General features: G+C 34.0%; 2 protein-coding genes across 2 annotated transcripts; both read right to left on the bottom strand.

The window, feature by feature from the left end:
* Window positions 1-1,267: 1,267 nt before the first annotated feature.
* or112-1 (odorant receptor, family A, subfamily 112, member 1) lies at window positions 1,268-2,248 on the bottom strand. Its single transcript, XM_036599060.1, has one exon. The coding sequence runs from the start codon at window positions 2,246-2,248 to the stop codon at window positions 1,268-1,270; it is 981 nt and encodes a 326-aa protein (XP_036454953.1).
* An 8,912-nt stretch (window positions 2,249-11,160) lies between these two features.
* LOC118827615 (olfactory receptor 52K1-like) lies at window positions 11,161-12,123 on the bottom strand. Its single transcript, XM_036599048.1, has one exon. The coding sequence runs from the start codon at window positions 12,121-12,123 to the stop codon at window positions 11,161-11,163; it is 963 nt and encodes a 320-aa protein (XP_036454941.1).

Raw genomic sequence — 12,123 nt, 5'->3', positions numbered from 1 at the left:
TAGAAAACTTGCCACAGAAGACTATTCACACATAGTTTGCTTATTTGTCAGAATGAGAAAAAAAATGTGTTTGTTAAAGAACCACATGACTGACAGTACTTTTGTAGAACAATTCTTTTATAGCGTATATTACATTTTTCCATACTTATTTTACATGTCTTATGTATTGATGAATTATAAGTAATAGGGGCTAAACTGATGGTCTCAAGCTCAAGGCTATGGCTACTGCTACACTGTATCTGCCATTTGTGTGATAATGCAGACTTAGGCAAAAAAAACAAACAAAAAAAAAAATGCTCCAAAACATACTGTTATATTTAAATACTGTTTGCTATCTAAAAAATATGAACTGTGTACAGCGAGACACGTAACAAATCAACCTTTAAAATCAGATTCTCATATGTTCTCAGTCTGTGTCCACCCAAAAAGCCTGTGGCATGGTTCTTGTCTATTCAAATCCTCTCTTTTATGAGAAACTCACACTGTCATTGGTGAAGAATACAGGCTCAGTATGCTGTGCTCCAGTGGTAGATGGTTAATTTCCCATGGTACAATGGATATTCCAAACACACAATTTTCAGCTTGCTAATGAGCAGTCCACACATCTCTGCTACACTGCAGGGATTTCAATTAATTCTGTCAAACTGATCTCTCATAACAGTTTTTACATGCAGCACATTTTAATGAGTCAAAAGCAAGACCTTTAGTTGTTTCTTATAGCTGTATTGGATGATTCACACCTCCTCTGTATCAGGTATTATGAAAATTACATTATTATTTTTCATAAAAGATCTACAGCCATATACAAAAGTTTGAGCGCCCTGGTCAAATGATGTTTCCTTGATTTTCTTAGTGAAAATAAGTTACCACACTCTCTACAGAGAAACACTTCACAGTTTAATGCACACAGAATTTAACATATTGGAAAACGATAACATAAATGTACTACATTTTGATGATTTTCCAGTATGTTAAACTGCAAATAAATAGATATTTTGCATGAAAACTTGCAGAAAAATGCCATATTTTGAATTTAACTTCAAAATCAACAAAATATGTAATTTGACCAGCGGTGTCCAAACTTTTGCACACAACTGTACATAATAAAAAAAATGAAGTGGATTAAAGAGAGACTTGCAGAAGGTTTTAAAGCTAGTAGGGCACAATATACAGGCTAATTTTGATTTTTATTTTCATGCATGACTATGAAGAACAAACAGTGTGGCCTGTTAACTAAAGCTGATGTAACTATGCAGCACATTGCATTTCAGAATTTCACTGTTGAAACCTTAACCGTGACTCTGTTTACACGTGTTTTGAACATTTTTAACAGTGCATTTCTTATCTCTTTGGTTCGGACACCATAAATAATTGGATTGACACATGCAGGAAAAACTATATATGTGACACCCAGAAATGTGTTAACATCCACTGGAATTGGAATACTAAGGTTACGTGAGAGGAAAGTAACACTTCCCACAAAATAAAAACACATCATGACAATTAAGTGAGTACCACAGGTATGGAAGGCTTTCGAACTATGCTCACCTGCTGCAGCTCTCAGTACAACATATAAAATCTTCACGTAAGAGAAGAAAATGACCGATATATCAATTCCAACAAAACAAATGATCACAGCAACCCCCATTGCATTGTTCTTTGCAGTTGAATTGCATGCTAAGCTAACAAGAGCCATGTGGTCACAGTAGCAATGATGGATAACATTGGACCCACAAAAAGACAAAGGTGAAGCTAAACCAACCAAAGTGGACATAATCGTACCACTCCTGATCAATGTGAAAAGCAGCAGTTTCAAAAACATAGATGAGTTCATGATTGCAGTGTATCGAAGTGGATTACAGATAGCCACAGTGCGATCCAGAGCCATTGCTAAAAGAATGGTAGACTCTACAGAGGAAAAGAAGTGAATGAGAAACATCTGTGTCAAACATCCAGCTAAAGTTATTTCATTTAAGTCAAAAAGGAAACTGAGAAGCACTGCAGGAATAATTGCAGTAGGTACAATAATGTCTATCACAGCTAGGACAGATACCAGCATATACATTGGACTATGAAGACTCTTCGTATTTTTAATCACAAACAGCAATAAGGAATTTCCAACCAGAACTATGATGTAACTGAAAAAAAATGGCAGGAAAAGCACACGTCTGTATTGGAAGATCTCTGGAAATCCAACAAAAATGAACTTGGTATGTGAGAAGTTTGCTCCGTGGTGTTCCTCTTTCATGGCACTGTGAAGGTAGACTTGATTTTAGATATACGGAACAACTTTGGGTATCACTTAAATGATTGCACAGCATATTACAAACATGTTATCATCCTAATCCACAACAATAACGTAACATCGACAGAGATCAGATTTTTTTCATATTTCACACTTTCAGCGCTAGAAACTATCACCCGAACATAAATGTGTCATCGGATTAAGATTTTACATAAACCTTCTGCAAACTTTATTAAAGTCAAATTGAAATTTACACTGAATAAATAATAAATATAAACAATGTTAGCTAGAATTTTGGTGTATATTATGACAATATCTGACTGTTTTATCAGTTCACAACCACTGAATAGAAAGTTGAGAATATTTATAGGCTAATAACTATTTTCAATTCAAAATGTATACTATTAAGTCACATTTACCTATTCTTTCACATATTTTTAACTTTGACAAATTTTAATCATTGTCTTTTCACAAGCTTCTGATTACATGGTGATGTGTTTGTACCTGTCTAAGGTTTTCTCTTGCTGTCTTCTTGGCTTGCTTGGTCATTCGCATGGAGAGCTCTGTCTGCCAGAATGTGCTTAGAACACAACCATGTGAATATATATACATATACACTGAGTTGGACCTTTGGTCCCTCAGGAATGAGAAAATTAGCCCTAGCAATATCTGACCAACATGGACACATGGCTATGTCATTAGGTGTACCCTGCAGGCTGCAATACCTTACACAACCACTAGTGAGTTGTGATAGCACTTCTGCAGTACTCAGAATTCAAGCTGCCTGACTGTAGAATGTGTTAGTACTCTGCTTAGGTCACATAGGTTGCTTCAATTTCTGACCTTGGGACAAGTTTGCTCTTTTGATAGGAGCATAAAGCATTCAGCTACTGCCTGTCAAAAACAGGTCATGAAAGAGGTCAGTGAGAACTGACATAATGTGCAAATAGAAAACTGCTGGCAGGTAATAAATAAGTGTGTCACATATAACAACTGGTCTTACAAAGAATGGCCATTATACAATTGTTATTGTAGTTTGCAAAGTGGCCACTGAATGTACATTCATATCACTTATTGTGTAAGAGCTGGAAACATTAATCAATAATACTGTTCCACAAGCACTAGTTACTAATTACTAGCTAACATTTGCATCATGATGACGAATGATGGAACACTGGAGCTCATTAGTGGTCTCAGTTATGCATGACAATTGTGTCCAGTTGTATCATTTGTCCATGTTTTTTACAGCATCTCACATACAGTTCAGTTTAAACTAGTAAGCCAACGTGCTTCTCCCTTGATGACAACTATGCACCACTTATTAGTTCTGCAATTAACCATTTCCTTCTTTGTTAAGGAGGAGTGCTCATTACTGAAATTAAACACAGTTGTGCAGCGCCTCATGTAGACTTGCTGGCCCTGGTGAATTCTGGGGCCCTAGACATTGTTCAGACACATGCTGCTAATTGGCCAAGCTCTGATAGCATACCTGTTAGTGTAAGACCCATCTCCTCACTAATGGTCTAATTACTACAAACTACACCTTACATACAACAAAATGTGAATTACTGAATGTTCTTTAAAATGAAACAGACAGTACAAGCATGTACATCTTTGAATTTCTTAACCTTAGATGACAGAGAGCAGAAGATACTTTACAGTCTAAGTATCTTAGAATTATGCGTTTGCTGTTCATGAACTTTAACCCAAAGGGTACTATGCATGATACAAACAGAATATGAAAAAATATGTAGTGCATAAAAAAAATATTTACATTCAATTGAGTAAAATATAAAAAAAAATGTTTCATTAAGCCTTTTATTTTTTCTCATTAAATCTGTGGTCTGTGGCTTTTTTTTACTTTCTCAACTTGCTAATTAGTGTACAGTACCTAAAATTCACAAAACATATTTCTTGTTTGATGTTATAGACATATAATGTTTTTTAAATTATCAAGATATAGTGATGTAAAAAACTTACAAGAAAAAATAAATACTCAAGCACAATAATTAAATTGCATGTAATGTGTGATAATTCATGTTCATTTTCTATTTGAACTGTATTTAATTGAAAACATTCATACAATCATGTCCAATTTCTAACAATGAAGGGTTAATTCATCAGACCACAACATATGGATCAGTTTTTCGGACAGTTTTTCGGCTGTACCTTGGTTTTTATGTATAGAGGTTTTTCTGGATTTCCTAAATCTTTTGATAATATTATGCACCATAGAAGGTGAAATTGTTGCAAAGCTCAGCAAGGTGGTTGTTCTTAAACAGTTGGACTATGTGGTGATGCATTTTTTGGCAAAGTGGTGAGAATTGACCCATCCTTGATTATAAAGGACTAACTTTTGGAACATGTTGCAGGCATTTCAGAATGAGTGTATATAAAAATAATGAAGTTGATAAAGTAAAACATTAAATACACTGACTTCCTGCTGTTACTGTATTATGGCTAAACAAAATCTACCAAGCTCCATGTTATTTTCTTAATCCTCCAATCACTGCTTAGCAATTTTTTATAACTTATGTTTAATGTGTGCTTTTTCAGTAATCAGTGTGGGCAGAGATGCAAAAGAGACAAGCAGAGAGAGAGAGAGAGAGAGGAGAGAGAGAGAGAGAGAGAATGAATTTGAAACTGTCTATTTAGTGTAGGCTAATGTATTATAAATATACATATTATATATATACATAAATAATATATGTATTTTCAAGCTGAAAACAATACAATACAAACAAACATATAAATAAATAGACAAATTACTAATGAAATAAACAGGGTAGGAGTCAAATCCGTTTATGGAACAGTAAAAGTAGTTCATGGAAGAATGGAGAGATGAGGAAGGAACAACTGAAAGGAAAAGGTACATCAAAGGTATGGATGGATGGATGGATGGATGGGTAAAAAGTTTTTTTTTTTTTTAAATTGTTGTTTTGTTGATTTTGTTAAAACAAACGTACAGTTGGTGTAACACTCATATTTGGCAGTATTTTTTCCACTGTGAGATGTAGGTCATATTCCTGCAAAATGGACCTTACTAAAATTCTGATCATAGTTCTGGCCCTGCATCTACACACAGGCTGGAATTTGTCTAATATGAGCTTTCCTCCACAAACAAGGCTTTCAGAGCATGAGTTTGAACATTTTTCCATTAGCTTTTGAGAAAACAGTTAGAGAGAGACGTGTAGCCATGTTAGTTATGGTTCTTTCCCAAACTGTATGCTAATATTCTGTTTTGACTTGTGTGGATGATGCATTCTCTTAAGCTGTCTCCCAAGTTTAGGCAGCATGTAATGCACTGTTTTCAAGTGTGTGTCAGAAATGTACGCACTTTGAACTAGAAGCAGCAATTATATTTTTACATTTTCTCTTGAGAGTGTAAAAATGAGCAAAAACATTTATTTTTACCTGCTAGTAAAAATGACCACATCAAATTAGCACATATGCTAATAATGCTAATATTACAGCTTCTGAGCCAGCTAACATTACATTGACAAACACTTTACAAAGTGGTAAGTCTAAAAACAGCAATCAACACTTCACAATATTTTACATTTATGTGCACTTAGTGATCATGTGCTCAGCGCTTTATGATCTTTACATAAAAGAGTAAAAAACAATCCCTAAATAATTCTGCTCATACTGCAGTGTCAGAAGTTCCAACTGACATGACCCAAGCACAACGAACAGTCCTCACCATTGTGTTACTGCAGGAGTCTTAGTATCAGGTTTTCACTTTCTGAAGCTATACTGTCAGGCATAAGCAGAGGTGGACAAAGTACAGAAAAAAAATTACTTTTGTGAAAGTTTTGGTACTTTATCAACGCTTTTACTCCTGTAAAACTGGTAATATGGAACTAAATGCATTTGGCTGAAAGTACAAAAGCATGTACAATTTAATAATGAAGTATTTCCATGAAAAAGTGTTGTTTTAATAAATGAATTTAAAGTTTTCTAATTTTAATTATGTATAATGAAGTGATGTGTGATGCAGTGACTAATTTGCAGTACTAGCAATCACACAAAGACAAATTAACATAGTTAGGACAAGGCAGCTTCAGTTTACACTAACGAATTTGGTTGGATGTTTCAATTAAAACAATACATTAGTATGTACAGAAACTGACTGGCAAGAGAATGAAATATCTCATGGCCTTTGAAATCTGAAGGTCTAAATGAAAATGTAAGGAATAAAGTGTTACAGTAAAAGTAATACAGTAATAAAAAAGTAATACATTTCAATACTCAAGTGAAGTACAAATCGTCAACATATAAGTACAATAACTGAAGTATTTACCATCCCTGAGTGGGGTCAATATCCTGTACACACAGTTCAGTTAAAACTGCATAACCCTAGTAACAGTGACTGGACATGGCTTTCACTTTTAAGGCACATTTTCCACTACTACCTCACCATGCTCTGAATCCAATCCTCATCCTAAATACAGACTAGACTGGATTAGAGGAGTGATTAGAACAGAAGGATTCATACAAGGTCTAATGCCATTATCTTGGTGGGCCACATCTCCACAGGTTCCTCTGTGAAAGTGTTATGTAATATCTCTACAACTTTCCACACAATTGACTTCTAAGCATCCATAATTTGTTATGACCTAATAGCCTGTTTCTTAGATAAACCAGTGCGTCAACTTCAGTCCTAATGTTTTTTTCCTCTGTGTGGTAATAAGGCCTGCAGTTCAAAGTGTTCTTTTGCTCTGGTATGAGAAAATATCAAACGCTTCTGAAGTATCACTAACCAGTCTTTTTCTGTCCTCGCAGAGTATAAACTGGCATAAGGGGATCAACAACAAACAACAAGTAATAAAGGTAATTACCTAATTACCTGTGGTTGAGTGGGGTGTCAGATTATAAGCATATACCATTTCAAGTAAATGCTCAGGCCATCTGTGCATCTTCCCAGGAGCATTGCTAGTAGGAAGATGAGGGGTGGTTTAGCTTTACAGGCATGATCTCTCTTTTGAAGTTATGGCCCTGGTCTAGGTGTGACAGTTCAGGAATATTGTATACACAGATACACACACACACACACACACACACACACACACACACACACACACATGCACACACACACACACACACACACACACACATACATGTATATATGTGTGTATATATATATATATATATGTTGGTGTATGTATGTGTGTATATATATATATATATTGATACATTTAGCACTGGTGTTGTTTGATGCTGAGTGTGAGAGGTTTGATAGTGAGTGTGAGAGAGTTTGATAGTGAGAGTGAGAGATTTGATAACGAGTGTGAGAGATTTGATAACGAGTGTGAGAGGTTAGTTAGAATTTTGGCCTAAATGGCCTCTCATACTTGTCCCAGCAGAACATCCACTTACAAGTGGGAATCAACAACAAACAGTAAGTAACATGGGGAATTACCTGTGGTTGAGTGGGGTGTCACATTATAAGCATATACTAATTCAGGTAAATGCTCAGACCACCTGTGCTTCTTCTCAGGAGCATTGCCAGTAGGATGATGAGGGGTTGTTCAGCTTGTCTTTACACTGTACCATTTACAAAGCTCAGCTATGACTTTCAAAGGTATGGTTACTATTCTGCACCTTTGCTGTGTTTTCTGCTCGCAAGTTGAAAATGCTGCGGTGAATTTGGTGAAAACAGCTGAGACTGGTTGCAGAGAAAAGTTGCAGGCCCATTACTAACCGCAAATGGCATCTGGAGATATTTATATATACACCAGAGATCAGGTGTCCCATTTTATGTGGTTGTAGGTTTTAAATCTCAATCTTCAGCAACAGCTAATGTGTGCTCTTCTTTTGATGAAATGAAAATCAGCAGCCACACCAGTCCTTTGTCGATAAGATTGGACAACAATTTTACAGCTAATATATTAATTAAAACATTGAATGATGGCATTATAGTGTTCAAAACTTAAGGTAATAAAGGGATGAGCCAGCTTTTATGCATCTGGTACAGACATGCATTTCTTAATTTGACAATCATGCAAAGATGAAGGAAAGCCATTTGAAAGCACAATTGTTTTTATGTGCATATATTTTTATGAAGAAATATCAGCACTGATTATAATACCAAAGTTTTTTACAGATGCAAGTGTTACATTATTATTATTAGGATCAAGCACTTAATTTGACCGTTTGTTTCTAGCAGCTTTTGGACCAAGAAGAAGAAACCGGTTTTGTCTGAGTAGGAGGAAGTCACTTGACATCCAGTCTTTTATGGCTTTTACACAGTCCTCAATCTAATTAAGTTGAAAATTTTCATCTGGTTTGGCCAGTATGTACAACTGTATGTCATCAGCATAGCGGTGGAAATTTCTACTATGTTTACTGTGACAGCATATGTCATGTAAATAATACAGGTCCTAAAACTGTGCTTTGTGGAACACCATACTTAACTTTTGTAAGAATAGATGATTTGCTGTTTACATTCACAAACTGACAGTGATTAGTCAGGTAAGATCTGAAACAGGAAAAAGCTATTCCTGATAATCATACAAGCTAGCCTGTCTTGTAGGATAGAGTGATCAAATGCCGCACTAAGATCAAGCAGGACCAGCAAAGATACATTTCCTTGGTCAGAGGATGATAAGAGATCATTTTCAGTTTTCACTAGTGGTGTTTCTGCACTATGATGAGCCCTAAATCTAGACTGAAATTTTCATATATGTAATTTCTATATATATATATATTTGCAAAATAGTTAAAAACAGAAATGAACAATACATGGAGAAACCTGTGGTGTGTACATGTAAGCACACAGCAACTTCTCTGGCTCGGCAAAAACAAAACTGAATATTGCTTCATGACCTAAACACAATGGTGTCAAATGCATCTGAGCATCTGACCAACAGAGGCACACTGCAGGTGGGGCTTGTGGATATCACCCACTATATCCTGGCAATATATTAATGTAATGTGATTTCCTTCCATTACTTTTGGATTACTAATCTTTTATTAAAGATGCATAATTAGAAAAGAGAAAAATAATTTCCAAAAGACTTTTGAAATTACAGAAATCACTGATCTCACATTAGGCCAAACCTAAGTGGAGTAATATGTAAATATATCAAACACAAAGATGATACATTGTATGATAGTATAATTTGTTTGAGTTTAGACATGTATACTCAAACCTTGAAAGAAATGAGTGAAACTATACTGCTCTCCTGCATTTCCTTATTTGCAGTATTCGTTAAAAATCTTTTGTTTATCATTCCAAAGTCAAAAGACCAATCTGGTAGAAATGTTCTTTTGAGACCTCTCGTCAACAATAAATACAGCCATTCTAAAAATACTGACTGGTCACTGGTCAGTGAGAACATGTGTGGTCTCTCTGCTACAAGGCCTGTACTTTCAGCAATTACAGCAGTGTGTAGAAATGAACATGTACTACGAGTTTAAAAAGATGTATATGTATATGTATATTGGCCCACTCCAGCCTGGCTCGCTGTCATTTTATGTTCTTGTTCCTTCCTGTGTTTTTTGTGAAATTAATGTCTTTTTAAACTCGTAGTACATGTTGATTTATATATATATATATATATATATATATATATATATATATATATATATATATACATATATATATATATATATATATATGTGTGTGTGAACTTTTTTTTATTCACACTTAATCTGGCTTTTTTCTGTTACTTTAAACAGTGTTAATTTCAAATAAATTAATCATGAAGACAGGCACAACTGTCTTTTCAGATCTGAAACATGTCTTCAGTCTTCTGGAATGAACACAATAAAACTTTAGTACTATATAAAGTGTTAACCCACTCAAGCCAGAAAATCTATTATATGTGCTTTCAGGTAAACAATAACAATAAATAATTAAGTGCCTTTATTTGTTTGAAAGAAGAGTAAACATAATTCACATGATTCATAAAATATCACTAGGACTGTACATGCAGTATGAAATTTGTTTTTTTAATAACAAATTGTTACAGTCAGAACAAAACCTCATATCTCTAAAAGGGTAATTTTACAGAAGAATGAAAAAAGCTTCTTCACATTTCATTATTTAATTGTACTTAATGCACAATTTAATGTACATACTCAGATTTTTTTGTCCAAGTAATTTCTACTGAAATATTCAACATGAAATTTTGACAAAATATGAGGTGCTGCCTTTGTTAAATCATGTAAAAATAACTAAAAAATTAAATAAATAAATAATTGAAATAAATAAATCGACAAAATGGAGATACACGTTTTTGTTCTATCAATGATGTTGATATTTATTCAATAATTTCATATCACATATGAAATTACCGAAATATTGACAATTATTATTAGTGTCCTTATTATTATTATTATTATTATTATTATTATTATTATTGTGACTTATCTTGGTAGTATGTACATTGCAGCATGACATTTCAATTAGAAATGATAGTTATACTTTTCTTTTTTTTATTTATCAGTAAATTCACAAATGCACTGATAACAGTAAAACAATTTAAACGTGATAATTATGTTTGTAATCATAATAATAATAATAATAATAATAATAATAATACTTTTCCAAATAAAGGCTACTTTAATAAAATCATTCCGCAAGTAAAGGAAATAACATAAGTGAAGCAAACAAAAATGTGAGAGTAGAGAACAGCAGCAGTTCATCTACAGACTATACAAAGTAATCCACATCAATAATATTGCCTTTAATGTTCACATAAACATTACAGGAGAGATAACATTTTTTTTCTTTACAAATTACTGATTTTGAACATATATAACAGCATATGCTGTATATCTTCAGGAGAACATTTAAAAATGTCATAACATTAAACAACCTGTCTTTCACATTGGAGAATCTAAACTTAAGGACACAAGCAGTAGATGTTTTGCAGCCTTTATTTTAAGTAGTTTTTCATATGACTGGATTAATGCGGTAAAACTTTCACATGGTTAAAGAATTTAAAAAACTGCTGCCTTATTTCTTTTGTTCTCACTCCATAAATAACTGGATTGAAACAGCTTGGAAAAAGTACGTACATTGTACTTATAAAACTACGGATGTTGGGAGAAAAATTATTTCTAATTCTGTATGACAAAAAAGCTGTCAAAACAAATATTAAACTAAATGTCATAACGATTATATGTGTTAAACAAGTGTTTATGGCCTTCATGCTGGACTTCCCTGATTTCATGACAGAAGCAAATATCATCACATAAGATACAGCAATCAAAACAAAATCTGCAGCTGGTATGAGAAAAGCAGATACAAGTCCAAGTAAGTTGTTCACAGAAGTATCTCCACATGCTAGCTGGACCAATCCCATGTGTTCACAAAAACAGTGATCTATCTCATTTTTCATACAAAAATTTAGTTTTCCAGCCAAAGTGATCATTGCAATATTTAAGAGTATATTTCTAATTACTGGAACAATAATGAACTTCAGAAAGTTGGGCATTTGCATATAATTGTGATAAGAAAGAGGTCTGCATATAGCAAAGAACCGATCCAGAGACATCCACAGCAGTAAAGTAGACTGATATGAACCAACATACTGAATGCAAAATATTTGTGTTAAACAGCCCACAAGTGAAATTCCATTCCAGTCAAATAAAAAGCTGAGCAGCATATGTGGTACAATTATCATTGGCATAGTCAGATCCACAACAGCCATTAGACCAATTAATACAAACATCGGAGAGTGCAGAGCTCTCTGGGTGATAATTAAAAATATCAGGATGGAGTTGAAGGTGGTAGACAATACAAACATAAAGAAATATGGGATGAATAGAAAGCGCCGCCATTCTCCCAAAGAATAGAAACCATTCAGTTTGAAAGTTGTAAATGAAACATTATCTGCAGGAAGACCTTGCATACTGTTCAACACCAT

This window comes from Colossoma macropomum, unplaced genomic scaffold (genome assembly GCF_904425465.1).
Source record: "Colossoma macropomum unplaced genomic scaffold, Colossoma_macropomum, whole genome shotgun sequence".
In the NCBI taxonomy this organism is placed as follows: Eukaryota; Metazoa; Chordata; class Actinopteri; order Characiformes; family Serrasalmidae; genus Colossoma; species Colossoma macropomum.
The sequence above is the reverse complement of the archived record's forward strand: the minus strand, read 5'-3'. Positions and strand labels throughout refer to the sequence as shown.

Bases quoted from the DNA above. Each gene is read 5' to 3' on its own strand.
- or112-1 (XM_036599060.1), bottom strand. From the start codon at position 2,248: ATGAAAGAGGAACACCACGGAGCAAACTTCTCACATACCAAGTTCATT.
- LOC118827615 (XM_036599048.1), bottom strand. From the start codon at position 12,123: ATGGTGTTGAACAGTATGCAAGGTCTTCCTGCAGATAATGTTTCATTT.